Below are 15845 nucleotides of genomic sequence, written 5' to 3' on the forward strand. Positions count from 1 at the left end.
CTGCCTTTCGAATTCAAGCAGCAAAATAATGAATTCAAAGAAGTATATAAACTTGAAGCTTAAAGAGAATGAAAAGATAAAGGTTTCATAGTGGCTCAAAAATGCAACATAATGATCAGAATGTAAAGATGTAAAACTTATGTGATAGAAACAGTGGGGGAACAATGACTGACCTAAAAATGTAGGGTTCTTCTGCTGCCCCTATCCCTACTTAGTTATATGACCTTGGGCATAGTGCTTGTGTCCAGACTTTCACCGTTATAGTATCAGGTGGATGGCTACCTGTTTTCGCATGTCTCCAGGCTAAGAATCATATTCACATTTTTAAAGAGTTGTAAAAACAAACACAAAAAGTTAAAAAAAAAAAAAAAAAGAATGTGCAACAGAACCATATGGCCCACAGGCCTACTATCTGGCCCTTTGCAGACAGTGTTTGCCAATCTCTGGCCTATAAGATGACAAGTCTAAATCAGACATTTCAACTAATAGTCTCCAGGTTTAAGAGTGGAAGATGTGATAATTACTAGGGAAAAAGGAGGTGGCTGTATGAAAAGAAAAATGAAACAGAGAGTCTTACACAGAAAAAAAAAATGTACCTCATAAGTTTTCTTAACCAATTCCTTTAATAAAATATTTATTGGAACAATTCTTTTGTGTAAAGCTCACATGATATATGTGAACTTGGCTCTGCATGTCCAAATATGTCAAAGATTATCATGAAGTTCTCAGGAAAAGTGTTGATTTTATGTCACTACCATTATTTAAACAAATAAATGTCAATAGTATTTTTGAGGAGAATGATACAGATAAAGCTGGAGATAAGGAAGAAATGCTTGACCTTGACAACAAAAACAGTGTTATATATAATTACAAAAGGTCAGTAATTTGGTACTAAACGCCGTTACAGGGTACTGGATGCAAAAAGCATTATCAAGCTCTCTCACCCAAAAGAGAAGAATCGCAGTGGTCAAAGTGAAATACTTGTGTCAAATAAAAACAAATGGATGGGGGAATCATGAATTTCCAGTCAAATCAATTTTTTGCCTAGATGAGGACATCCTAATCTCTTAAAGACTCTTAGGTCACAGTAATTTGTGAAAGGTCATTTCATATTAAAGGATAGGGAAAAAGCCAAACTCTCCTAAGTATACTATTACTTGTTTTGATGGATGTGTGTGTGTGTGTGTGTGTGTGTGTGTGTGTGTGTGAGAGAGAGAGAGAGAGAGAGAGAGAGAGAGAGAGAGAGAGAGAGAGAATGGAAAAATCATCAGCCATTGACGGATTCTGTTGAAACTGTTCTAGTTTTACCATGAAGCATTATAGGACTTTCAACAAAAATTATTTGTAGTTTTTATAATATTAAACTTCCTTATTAGGTACATATATCTCTAGCTGTATGGAGACTATTTTGCTAGCATTTATATTACAGTAAATTCTTTTTTAGAATATATTTTAATGTTTTCTATGGAAAACACATTAGTAAAGAATTATCTTAAACGATGGAATTGACTTTTATTTTTATGTGTTCCGTAGACCTTTCCATATTTAGTAGAATTACTAGCAGTTTCAAAAACTACCTACTGTTAAAAGATATACCTTAACAGTATCTGCATATGTAATTGTTCTATGTGTCATTTTTCCAACTCCTAAGTCATTTTAGAGTCTCTAAAAACTAATCTGCACCATATGCAATCTCCCACCACAGCACATTGATCAGAACGTCCTATAGGAAAATTTGTCACCAGAACAGTTGGGAGAATTTACATTCCGGTTTTAGTTAGCTGTATCAGTGTTTACGCTTTCATTAATTTCAGATAATGGCCACCTTATTTGGAGTATTTGGAGTACCACCAAATACTAACATCTAAGATAACTAAAAACCTACACTGTGCATTAGAATTTAAGCAAATGGCACACACACAGGGTCTCTTCTGTCTTTGACCTAGGAATATTCAGATATGGGTGTGGTTCCCATGAGCTAGGGATGTTCCCTAAACATTCTCAGAAAAATGAAGGGTTACCAAGGAAACCAAACAAGCCCAAATTTAGCTCATTCAACTTCTTTCATGGTAAAGAATAACATAGTTTACAATCACTACATCAAATAATAATTTTCATATGTTTCTGGAACTACTTATGTTCCCTAATTTTAAGGGGTGCCCCTCTCTAGTTCTCCAGAAGTTGGAACTTTCTTATACTCTTTCCATCAGGTTTGGGGACTTTTCAGCCTAGAAAGATGAAACTGAAAGGAAGCTCAGTAGTTTTCTAATTATAATCCTCCATTCCACAGTGATTACTTCCAATTCAAGCTTTCTAAAGATGCCACAAAACGAGAGCCTTAGGCAATGTTTTGTTGATGAAGGCATCACTACTTGCTGAAAAGCACAAAATTTACTGTCTTTCCTGGTATCTTTCCTAATTCTGTTGCCTCTCTGACTTTAGTGGATCTCTGGATCAAATTCATTAACAAAAGATTTTATAAGAAACTCTAGTTCAATGTCAGACCTATCAGAACCAATTATTTAAATGTAATCTAATTTTTTCCCAACTAAATATAAATTATTTTTAGTGAAATCACTTATGGCTTAAGTTACTTTCCTTACCTATTCAAAAATTAATGTTTAGATTATAAAATACAACATATTTTCATTGGAGAAAAATTAGACAATACAGAAAAATGAAGAAAACAAGATCACCAAGCAAAGACAAGCTCTGTTAATATTTCGCTTTATATACATAAAGGTTAGCTTTTCTAGAATTAGGATTATTTCATAATACTTTTTAAATTTAATATATTGTATGCCTTAAGTTTTACAGTTAACATGGGATTTTGAAGGAGACAGAAAATATACGACAGCAAAAGAAAAACTGAATCCAACTTCATATGAGGCCATTTCTTTTTTCTTCCTTTTGTCCAACAAATACTGCTGTTTAATCAGCTGTGAAAATAGAATCAAGTGTGTGACATCTGGTGATTTTTGTTAATGCAGTCTGGTGCTGCCAGCGTGACATTTTGTCACCTGTCCATGGTCTGCTATTTTTAAATTGTTCTTGTCAGCTAGCTATCTTTTAAGTATAGTGTAAAATATAAGGTTTCGAAAACTGGAAGGCATACTTGGTTTTACTGAGTTAAATGATGCTGTGGAAATCTGAGACTGTGTCCCACTTTCCCTACTGCACAAGGCCTGATAAATGGAGTGGGAGAGGATGGAGGGGGAAGTTGGAGAATAGGGTTACATATGGCTATTCAGACTCTACAAAATCATAGTCTCATGAGCTCAATCATTTAAGATGCCAGTTATAAAAAACTGCCTCTACTGTTAAGTTTCAGAGTCAAACTAAACCCATGTCCAAAACAAAAACTGGAATTTTTATTAAGTCATAATTAATTATGAAAAAAAAACCTCTTCACTTTTTCAATACATTGTGAGATAGGGAACAACTGCTGTATCTTTCTCCAATCATGCCCACATGCTCTAAGAAGTCAAGTACTTTGGAGACTTTACATAACAGAACATGAGTACTGTGCTCTAGAAAATGTTATGAGACAGTATATATTCATCTGATTCTATCTCCAACCAATTTTCTCTATAAAGCTGAAAAGATAGTCCCTCAGAAAAATCGTCTGCAAGATACAATTATATAAGAATACAACAAATTGGTGTTTCAAATCCCTTTTAAAGAAAAATGATAAAAAATATGATACTATAGTAGTCTCAATGTGTTCCAAAGAACCACAAAGTGAAAACATGAGCTTTGACCCAAGGTCAAATCCTAGTTTCTTCACATACCAGCAGTGAATAATTTTTGGTATGTTATCAAGTCCTTTGTGCCTACATTTCCTCATTTATACTCTAGAACAATTAAGTCAAAATTTCCAGATGTAGTACCAGGATTAAAGTATCCATAATCTTTTTCTCCCATGTGATTATAGTGCTATAGCAGGATCAAAGGGAAATTAATGGGCAGTATCTATAATACAAAAATCACTCAACTTCTATCTACTGGCCTCCCTTTTATGTAGAACAAGAACAATCATTTCTTGCTCACTTCGAAGCTGGGCCCTAATAGTCTGGAATCTGCTAACCTTTATATAGGACAGACTGATAAGGGCAAAAGGGATGTAGCACAAAACAGAACTGAATCAACAGTTCAAGTAAAGAGACTGTAAATTTTTCTGAAAAAACTAAATGTAATAAATGTATACTTTTTCTAATACAAGGTGACCTCAACATTCCTCAAAAGGGGCCAATTTTGTGAAAGGCTCTGTAATACTAAATTTAAAGAAAAGCCTCTGTAAGTAACACCAAAGGGCTGGCATTTATTCTTTCCAAGTTTCTGTCAATTTAAGTGTTTTAAAGCACTATTATCGGAAGATAGCTGCTGTTCTTTCCCAGATTCAGTTTACATCTGAAAAGCAAGCTCTTCACTATCAGTTCTCAACTGACACCTGCTCTTTTCATTTTTCAAATTTCGGTTCCATGAATGGTGACAGAAGAGAAAATTCAAATACACAAAAATGTTTCATCAGGCACTACCCCCAAGTGGCCAGCCAACCCTACTCTTCTGTTGTAACAGGGAGTCTGCATGGGAGGAGAGAAAAGTGACTCCTTCCTGGTTTTTGCCAAGATGTCTGCTATCTTGTGCTACGCCAGCCGGTCAACAGGACCTTGCTTCGCAATGTCACCTACACTGCCCAATGCACTGCGGCTGGATTTTCCTTTTTATTCTTCTCTCTCATTACCTTGTCTTCTTTGAATAATAATCCCAACAGAGGTGATGAATAATCAAACCTAACGTCTCTGGGTTTTCAGAGGGGTTGTCCAGTGGTGAGGGGAGCCCTCACCATTAGCAGCAAGTCAAGGACAGCTATAAGGAGGGTACAGTGGTGACTATTTTCCCTATCTTAATCTTTACTCCCCCAATGTCGGAAATCCCCCTAATCCTCAACAGTGATGAGGACAGTTGGCTTTCCCTACAGTCCACTAGAAAAGAGGGCAGAGGATAATGCTTCTGACCCAGGCTCGTTCATCTCTCTACTGACCCAAGGATTTCCGTATTTCGAAAAGAAATATGGGGTAGTTTTCACCAGTTCATCACCCTTCTCAAAACCCTCCTCATTTCCTAGAGACAGTCTCTCAAATGAACAACAGGAAAAGTCATTCATAAGGTATGGTAAGAGACAATAGGTAATTTATTAAAATGTTATTCTGCTGGAATCAAGAACCATAGTTTGAGATCAAAGAAGCCAAAAAAAATTTGTTTAATTTTTTTTTAAATAAGGGTTCTGTGAGGAAGTTCCCCTATGGTACAACAAGTTAAGGATTGGGCACTGTCAGCACAGTGGCTCAGGTGGCAGCTGTGGCATGGGTTCGATCCTTGGCCTGGGAAATTCCACACGCCATGGCATGGCCAAAAAAAATAAATAAATAAGGGTTCTGTGATCTGAGCACACAGCAGAAGACATTCCTCAGGATTCTGTGAAGAAAGCCTAATCCGACTTTTCTTTTTCCTTATTTTTCTTTTTAGGGCTGTACCTGCGGCATACAGAAGTTCCCAGGCTAGGGGTCAAATGGGAGCTACAGCTGCTGGACTACACCACAGCCACAGCAACGCTGGATCCGAGCCGCATCTGCGACCTACACCACAGCTCATGGCAACACCTGATCCTTAACGTTCTGAGCGAGGTCAGGGATCGAACCTGTGTTCTCATGGATACTAGTTGGGTTTGTTACTGCTGAGCTGCAGGAACTCTGATTTGACTTTTCTACTACATTACTTGACATTTTTATCATGGAGGAGAAAGTAGAGGATTTTTTTTTTTCATTTTTGTAAAGTCTTATTGAAGTACAGTTGATTTACAGGGGATTTTTTAAAATTTCCTACAAATATCTTCAAGGTTGACCCAGTATAAGGAGAAATACAATTGGAAAACTGTTAAAGCTCTTTACTAGAACAGGAGTCTTATTACTTCCTAGATTTCCTATTCTGTCATTTCTCCTACCAACCTTTTTTTCTCTTAAATCAAGATAGCAGTTGAATAAAAAGATTTCTTTCTTTCTTTCTTTTTCTTTCTCTTTCTTTCTTTCTTTCTTCTTCTTTCTTTCTTTCTTTTTTGCTTTTAAGGGCTGCACCCTTGGCATGTGGAGATTCCTGGGTCCTTAAGCCACTGAGCGAGCCCAGGGATTGAACTGGCAACCTCATGGTTCCTAGTCAGATTCATTTCTGCTGCACCAAGACGGGAACTCCAAATAAAAAGATTTCTTATTGAATACATTTATAAGATGAAATGCCAATGTGAACATATTTTTACCATGTTCACTTTAACTACATTATGAAGTACTTTTACTTTTCATGAACATGATATCCGACTTTATTATACTTTCTTAATACTATTTGCATACACAACTTCGGAAAGCCAACATAACTTATAAGGATTATGTTTCTTTCTCCTTTAGGTGGTTTTTTTTATAATGATGGAATGTTTATCCTTCACTAGTCACTACTTATATCTATGGCAAATACAAAATTTTTGACAACTTGGATTTGCAAGCTTTCAACATTTAGCTACAGTTTAGCTGGAAGAAAATAAATATTGTAGGGGTATAAAGGTTTACTTTATTCCCTAGGCCAGGCAGTAGGCACACCACTACCACTGCCAGAAGAAAAATACAGATAACTTTTGAGAGGTTTCTAGTGTCAGGGACTTTATCTCACCTTCACACCCACTTTATGAAGTAGGTGCTTTACTTTAATGATGAAGACACTGAGGTTCTGAAGAGGCTAATGTATCTAGATCAACAGCCAACCTAAGGGCAGAACCAGAATTCAAACCCAGGTTTGAATGACTGCAGAATCAGAAAGGCTCAATTGAAATTTCATCTTCTATACAGAGAATATAAAAAATTTGAATGAATGTTAATAAAAACAATAGCCTTGTGTGTGTGTGTGTGTGTGTGTGTGTGTGTGTGTGTGTGTGTGTGTCTTTTTTTGCCTTTTCTAGGGCCACTCCTGAGGCATATGGAGGCTCCCAGGCTAGGGGTCTAATCGGAGCTGTAGCCACTGGCGTACGCCAGAGCCACTGCAATGAGGGATCCAAGCCATGTCTGCAACCTTCACCACAGCTCACAGCAACACCAGATCCTTAACCCACTGAGCAAGGCCAGGGATAGAACCCACAACCTCATGGTTCCTAGTCCAATTCGTTAACCACTGTGCCACAATGGGAACTCCAAAAACAATAGTCTTTGTTATCGCTAGGTAGTAAGTCTCAGCTGTTTTTTTCACTTTCTTTTTTTGTCTTTTTAAGGACTATTTGAATTTCTTACAATGAGCAAGAACATATTTTTTTCTAAAGAAAACTGAACTCTAGAGAAAAGCATCAAAACAAATAAGCACACAAAAAACCAATGACTCTCTAACTTGAGTTTTGAGACCCTCAAAATAGTGTTCACGGAGTTCCCGTTGTGGCTTAGTGGTTAACAAATCCGACTAGGAACCATGAGGTTCCAGGTTCGAACCCTGGCCTTGCTCAGTGGGTTAAGGATCCAGCGTTGCCGTGAGCTGTGGTGTAGGTTGCAGACGTGGCTTGGATCCTGTGTTGCTGTGGCTCTGGCGCAGGCTGGCAGCTACAGCTCTAATTAAGATCCCTAGCCTGGGAATCTCCATATGCTTCAGGAGCAGCCCAAGAAATGGCAAAAAGACAAAGAAAAAAAAAAAAAAGTCTTCCCATGTTCAAGTGGGAGAAGAGGATATTAAAGTTAGGAAGAAGAACAGGATGGATAAAGGAAAGCGTTTCTGGACAGACTCCTACAGAAGCCATGAGGTAGGTCCCCTAGCCTACCACGTTTCTAAAAGCTTGATTTACCTAAATATTTACATCTTTTGGCTCAAGGAACCCCACAGTGAATTTACCTTAAGAAAAAGCTATGCGCAAGAACTCATCCATGGTAGCATTACCTACGTGGAGAAAAAGCTGGAAACAATCTAAGAGTCAACCTTTTTTAAGGTCTATGAATAATTTATAAAGACCTCAGATAAAAATGAAGATAATGTTTAGCATGTGGGAAATAAAAAAATAAGGGATATACCATCATAATTTTTTTAAATTATCTTTTTGTTATAATTTCCTCTATTTTTTAAAGTCAAAAATTACTTAAAATCTTTCCTTTAAAATGCTAGGATCATAATTTTTTTTTTTTTTTTTTTTTTAAGAGCCAAACCTGTGGCACATGGACGTTCCCAGAGTAGGGGTCAAATCCGAGCTACAGCTGTGGGCCACAGCCACAGCAATGCCAGATACAAGCTGTGCCCATGACCTACACCACAGCTCATGGCAACACTGGATCCTTAGCCCACTGAGCAAGGCCAGGGATTGAACCTGAGTCCTCATGGATATTAGTCGGGTTCCTTACTGCTGAGTCACAACTGGAACTCCCCATAATTATGTTTTTTATAAGTAATAAGGATCAAACACATGGTGCCATAAGCCAGATGTAAGTCTCCCAGCTAGAAAAGGAAAGCCGGAAGCTCAAACACCTTAACGAGGGGACGATAACATGGTGATGTAACTGACCATGGGAAATAGTCCCTTCCTAGGAAATTAATGTGGGTGGTATGAATTTGGAAGTTTCAAATGTACTGAGGCTGTAAAAAAGTACATATTAAGTGCCTTCCAACTTATAAGGTCATATTACATCTACAAGTACAATGCAGAAGGCTTTATTAGATGAAATCTCACATTTGTAAGTGTAGTGGAAAAACGTATGCAGAGGAAATTGGACATGCAATGAAAAAGGGGCCACCACAACTGGAATACGGTACTTTCATTACCCCATAGGAAGGGGGTTTACTTGGACAGCTCCTTGTATTTTGACAGCTCCTACTCTCAACAGGGCACTACAGATCCTGCTTAATCAATATCCACAAAATTCTAGAAAATTGTTTTATAGACTATAGTCTAAGATCCTTCCATAATCTTTTATTGCTAGCAGAATAGAGAGCAAGATAAAACAGATATGCATAAAGAACAAGGGCTGAATATTTTAGAATAATTAGGAGAGGCTTACAGCTGTGCGTGGTAGAGAAGGAAGACAAACGTAGATGTAGATGGTACTAAAAACACAAAACGGTCTGTGAATATTGCTTTTTTTTTTTTAACACCATTCTCACTTCTAAGTGAAATTACCATGTACCTAATCTTTACTGTAGAAAGAAGTAACGGTAAATAAATATAACAACGACCAAATGAGAGGCCTTTTTTCCTGCTTCTCAAGGCCTTGAAATGTAGCTTTTCTTAAAATCTTTTATTGTCTTCATAGCCTGTTAACTACTTTCTTTTCACTGGAAATTGAGGAAAGCAGCAGAAAACCATGAGTGTGACAAGAAGATGATGAAGCAGATTTTTGGTGTGGCATGAAGAAATGACCATCAGGTGTTCACAGTCAGTCATACCGTATGTAAGAGCCTGCAGGGAACCAGAGGGGATCAGATTCCTCACAACTCTAGAGGACAGAAGGTTCATAAAAGATGGGCATCCCTGTGGCTAATGCTTTACAGCTTTCAGATAATTAGGCTCTAAGCCCCGGTGCAGTGGCTATTTCCACAGAAAATTTCCATCACGGTATTTAAAAATATCACAGAGCCCCTAAAAAATCCTATAACCAATAACAAGACCTATCTGTCTTCATGAATGTAACATCAGCCTCTATCCTGAACTTACATGGGCTCTAAAAATAGGAAGTCCTAATACTGCTGACCCCGGGACTTTCTGCCTTAGAGTTAACCCAAAACATTTTTCTTGTGTTTAGCTTGCTCTATGTCTGTGTAGTGATACTTCCTACACTAGGAAAGTGACTATATTCTAATGAAATGAAACCTTTTTCTATGAACTTTTCTGAAGCAGTCTTTGGAGATTAAATGTTATACTTCCTTGCAGTGTACGTGGACTTCAATGAATTATCCAGGTTCAGTTAAGGATTCCAAATGCACAAAGCTCAAAACACTTGGCTTCTGGTCTCATGCTATAAACCACGACCTCAGCTACCCCACGCATGCTTCTGCCAGACATTATGATTAAAGCGATCAAACTTGATTATGGTAGGTAGCTGAACCCAGGTTTAAAAAAATCAACTTTAAATACATTCCACAGTGCTTTACAAAGCAAACAAAGCAAACAAAAAAGAAACAAAAACAAAAATCACAATGATTAAAAAGCTGATTTTTGTTTAAAACACCAAGCAAGGAATGGACATATGAATATTCCTAACCTGCAAAATGATTCCTCCACATTATATCAGCGAAACTCATTGGTGGGCCACTGGGAGGGTAGTGTTTACCTTTCAGAGGCTCATGATCAGTCCTTATCATATCCATTAAGGAGTTCTCCAACGAGTGCAAGTTAAAAGTGTCATAGGGCCTACTCCGGTCCTAAAAGTAAAAACAGAACAAGACAATACATAAAATTACTTCACAAAATTAATAACCATGTTATTTGCTTCTTGCTATAGATTGATGACATGAATCAAAATTCCAGATAGTTTTAGTTGGGAGTTCCTGCTATGGTTTGGATTCAATCCCTGGCCCAGGAACTTCCACATGTCACAGGTGTGGCAAAAAAAAAGTTCCAGACACTTTTAATAACACACAGCACACAGTCATTCTTTTCATTAAGAATAATGACTTGGCAACATTAATTTTAATATGTTTCTATAATTAATTAAATCACATCCTTTCCCCTAATAATACTTTTTTTTCTTTCTTTTCTTTCTTTTTTTTTTTTGTCTTTTTAGGGCCGCATCCTTGGCATATGGAGGTTCCCAGGCTAGGGGTCAAACAGGAGCTGTAGCTGCCAGCCTATGCCGCAGCCACAGCAATGCCAGATCCAAGTTGCTTTTGTGACCTACACCACGGCTCATGGCAACGCCAGATCCTTAACCCAATGAGCAAGGCCAGGGATTGAACCTCCATCTTCATGGATGCTGGTCAGATTCGTTTCCACTGAGCCACAATGGAAACTCCCCCCAAATAATTCTTTAAAGCGTATGTCCCACTACTTCAGACTGATTTTCTCTGAAATGAACTAAAAAGGTAAAATCAAAGGAAAAGTCAAGTGAATTGGCTTTTGCCCTCCACCCTTCACCCGCGTCTCTACTATCAAATGGATATTGTATTCTAATGAATAGGGACCTTTTCTTTCCTAGAGGAAAATCGTAACTAAGAACCCGCAGAAGTTCTCTTGAGGCATAGCAGGTTAAGGATCTGACATCGTCACTGCAACAGCTCTCAGGTCACTGCTGTGGCAGAGGTTTGAGCCCTGGCCTGGGAACTTCTACATACTGTGGGCACAGCAAAACAAAACAAAACAAAAAAAAAACCCTCTCAGTCTACAAACGGAATCACTTCCTTGAAAAAAATCAAAAGGTGACATTAGTGTCAATGTAATTTAATTGGGTATCTTTAATAATTATTACTGATAATTCCATTGCATTTCTGTATACTAACCATAAAATATTAGAAAAGGAATATAAAAACATAATACCTTTTAAAATTACAGCCCCAGGAGTTCCCGTCATGGCTCAGTGGTTAACAAACCCGATTAGGAACCATGAAGTTGTGGGTTCGATCCCTGACCTCGCTCAGTGGGTTAAGGATCTGGCGTTGCCATGAGCTGTGGTGTAGGTGGCAGACGCAGCTTGTATCCCGCATTGCTGTGGCTCTGGTGTAGGCCGGCAGCTATAGCTCCGATTAGATCCCTAGCCTGGGAACCTCCATGTGCCATGGGTGCAGCCCTAGAAAAGACTAAAATAAAATAAAATAAAATAAAATTGCAGCCCCCATAATTAAATATCTAGGAATAAACCTGACCAAGGAGGTGAAAGACTTATACACTGAGAACTATAAAACATTAATCAAGGAAATTAAAGAGGATTCAAAGAAATAGAAAGATATTCCATGCTCCTGGGTTAGAAAAATCAATAGCATAAAAATGGCCATATTACCCAAAGCAATCTACAGATTCAGTGCAATCCCTATCAAATTGCCCATGACATTTTTCACAGAACTAGAAATAATCCAAAAAATTATATGGAACGATAAAAGACACAGAATTTTTTTATTACTCAATGAATTTATTACATTTATAGCTGTACAATGATCATCACAAAAAAGACACAGAATTGCCAAAGCAGTCCTGAGGAACAAAAACCAAGCAGGAGTCATAATTCTCCCAGACTTCAGACAGTATTACAAAGCCACAGTGATCAAGACAGCGTGGTACTGGTACCAAAACAGATATACAGACCAATGGAACAGAATAGAGAACCCAGAAATAAACCCAGACACCTACGGTCAATTAATCTTTGACAAAGGAGGCAAGAATATAAAATGAGAAAAAGTCTTTTCAGCAATTGGTACTGGGAAAACTGGACAGCTGCATATACATCAATGAAACAAGAACACACCCTCACACCATGCACAAAAATAAACTCAAAATGGCTTAAAGACTTAAACATAAGTCAAGACACCATCAAACTCCTAGAAGAGAACATAGGCAAAACATTCTCTGAAGTCAACCTTACAAAAGTTTTCTAGGTCAGTCTCCCAAGGCAACAGAAATAAAAACAAAAATAAACCAATGGGACCTAATCAAATTGAAAAGCTTTTGCACAGCAAAGGAAACCATAAAAAAAAAAAAAAACAAAAAGACAACTTATGGAATGGGAGAAAATGAGTTCAAATAATGCAACTGACGAGGGTTTAATCTCTAAAATATACAAACAACTTATACAACTCAAAAGCAAAAAACCCAACAACCCAATGGAAAAATGGGCAAAAATGAGGAGACATTTCTCCAAAGAAGATACACAGATGGCCAACAAGCACATGAAAAAATCCTCAACATCACTGTTTATTATAGAAACGCAAATCAAAACTACCATGAAATACCACTTCACACCAGTCAGAATGGCCATCATTAATAAGTCCACAAAAAACACATACTGGGGAGGTTGTGGAGAAAAGGGAACTGTCTTGCACTGTTGGTGGGAATGTAAGCTGGTACAACCACTATGGAGAACAGTATGGAGGTACCTCAGAACACTATACATAGAACTACCATATGACCCAGCAATCCCACTCTTGGGCATCTATCTGGACAAAACTCCTTGAAAAAGACACATGCACCCGTATGTTCACTGCAGCACTATTCCCAACAGCCAAGACATGGAAACAACCTAAATGTCCATCAACAGATGAATGGATTAAGAAGATGTGGTATATATACACCATGGAATACTACTCAGCCATTTAAAAATCACAAAATGATGCCATTTGCAGCAACATGGATTGAACTAGAGACTCATCCTAAGTGAAGTAAGTCAGCAAGAGAAAGACAAATACCATATGATATCACTTATATCTGGAATCTAATATACAGCACAAATGAACCTTTCCACAGAAAAGAAAATCATGGACTTGGAGAACAGACTTGTGGCTGCCAAGGAGAAGGGAGTGGGATGGACTGGGAATCTGGGGTTAATAAATGCAAACTATTGCCTTTGAAATGGATAAGCAATGAGATCCTGCTGTATAGCACTGGGAACTATATCTAGTCACTTGTGATGGAGTGTGTTGGAGGATAATGTGAGAAAAATAATGTGTGTGTGTGTGTGTGCACGTGTGTGTGTGTTGTGTGTGTCTGGGTTACTTTGCTGTACACTAGAAAATTGACATATTCCTGTTGTGGCACAGCAGAAACGAATCCGACTAGGAACCATGAGGTTGTGGATTCAATCCCTGGCCTCACTCATTGGGTTAAGGATTCAGCTCTGGTGTAGGTCGAAGACGTGGCTCAGATCTGGCGTTGCTGTGGCCATGGCATAGGCTGGCTACTATAGCTCCGATTGAACCCCTAGCCTGGGAACCTCCATATGCCACGGGTGCTCCCCAAAAAAGACAAAAAAAAGTACTATAGAATAGATTTAGTGTGCCTTTGTTAAAGAAATACAGATCAGACCATCATAAATCTCAATAACTACACCAAATCAAGCTAGAGCAATGAGCAATTACTTTCAGGGTCTTGAAGAATTTATCCAGCTTCACAAGTGATCACTAACCTCCCCTATGAACAACAGAGTAACACAATGAATGCCTAGATGAACAAAAATGGATACAATAGGTAGAAACCTCAGCTATGGTGACCATTTTCTAGTTTAAGCCTTAAACTCTTGGGAAGCTGTTTTCTTCTGGTTTCTGGAAAGCATGGCTGTATACCCCTCCAGGGAGGCAGAAAGGAAGATGGCAGTTCCCCAGCACTGAGCATAAAAGAGGAACCAGAGGGTTAGTGAATGAATGAGTGCAGTAAGCTTGGGTCCTGAACTGTGCAAGAGTACTGGCACAAGTACAATCAACTGAGGGAGTCTGGGTACATCATGAGCTACCTCTCCAGTTGTGCCTGAAATTCCTCCCTTTACAAACAAGGGGATTAAGCTAGATTATTTATAATACCTCTTATGATCCTACACTTTTTTTTTTTTAACTTACACATGAGAAGTAAGGGTAGACGGCAAAGATGTTTTCAAATGCTATAGAGAGAAATTCCATTTTTACAAACCTTTAATGCACAAGTTAAGGGCCATCTCCCTTGCTAGGTCCTGGTAATTCACAGATGAATGTTATAACCTAGTTCCTGCTTGCAAGTAACTAGTAGAGGGAGATATAACCAATTAAAATAAGAGTATGACAGATGTTTTAACAAAGGAATGGATACAGTACAATGAAAACTAAGTCACATTATTTCATAAAGAATATATATTTCTGTGTGTTATCATTTTTAAAAAAATTACATTCTGTAAAGTCCCAAGTGCCTTGTCTCTGGTTCTTTCATTTAACCAGGTACGAAGTCTGTCTTAGTTACTTTCCACGTCTTCAGTATTCTCATTGGTAAAATAGGATCTTACCTGTGAGGATTAGGGTGAAATTATTTAAATGTGTTTGAACTTTTTTTTTTTGCTATCACTTCCTACCATTTGTCACCTCACCCCACTTTTTTTCCTTTTTAATACTCAGTGGTTGTCTCTACTATTGGATAAGAAAGAGACATGGAATATTTTCTTTGGTTCTCCATTTTGGTCTTTATATAATTCAAGAAGATCTTTTCTTTTGCCTTTAGGGTCTTGTTGCAGATCATTTGCTTTGCTTTGGATTCAGATTATCAGTAGAAACTCCAATTAGTTATGGAGGAAAGCTGAATTTCCAGAAATGCAGGTTTGTCTGTACCCATAAGTGGTATCACAGCCATTGTCCAAAGAAAAAGCCAGGAAAAAAAAAAAAAAGTGCTGCTGAGTACTCAATATGACAGTCTATTACTGGCACTGACAACCCTAGAAAGAATGTCTAAGAACCTCCTATCACACTCACCCACACTTCTAACTAGAACCCTGCAATTGTAGGACTATTTCCAAAAAGGCTGATGAGGTGAAAGAATTATAAGAAATGGCTGTTGGAAGGCATTCTAGAATCTTTCCAGCTAGGACAGGGTGGGGTTGTTGGATTTTTTTTCCAATTAATTCTTGATATTATCCTTCAAGGTAGATAACAACATACTCATTTTACATGAGGAAATTAAGGCTCAGAGAAGATTTGGACCTAGATCTGACCTCCAAGCCAGTATCTAAGGAGTATGAAAATCTGTCCAAAGGAGTTGATCCAATCCACATGAGACAATAAATGAAAGCTCTATAAAAGCATAGCGCTGCATCTAATTACTAATGAAATAACCTTCCTGGCAGGGTGGTAGGTGTAGAAGACTTTCAGATATTAGATGACTACTCGTCAGGAAAATTGCA

At 37.9% G+C, this 15845-nt stretch overlaps 1 protein-coding gene across 25 annotated transcripts in view; it reads right to left on the bottom strand.

Moving 5' to 3' along the window:
• Positions 1 to 15845, bottom strand: part of CPEB3 (cytoplasmic polyadenylation element binding protein 3) — a 196082-nt gene that overhangs the window by 111245 nt on the left and 68992 nt on the right. For 15 of the 25 annotated variants that reach the window (XR_002338767.1, XM_021073492.1, XM_021073494.1 and 12 more), the window contains one exon: positions 10269 to 10428. Coding sequence is in view for 24 of the 25 variants with exons in the window: in XM_021073492.1 (XP_020929151.1) it covers positions 10269 to 10428 (160 nt within the window). In the remaining variant the exon portion in view is untranslated. The remainder of the gene's footprint in view (positions 1 to 10268; positions 10429 to 15845) is intronic. The other 10 variants (XM_021073511.1, XM_021073509.1, XM_021073507.1 and 7 more) reach the window with 1 other exon arrangement.

The sequence above is a fragment of the Sus scrofa genome, chromosome 14 (genome assembly GCF_000003025.6).
Source record: "Sus scrofa isolate TJ Tabasco breed Duroc chromosome 14, Sscrofa11.1, whole genome shotgun sequence".
NCBI classification, from domain to species: Eukaryota; Metazoa; Chordata; class Mammalia; order Artiodactyla; family Suidae; genus Sus; species Sus scrofa.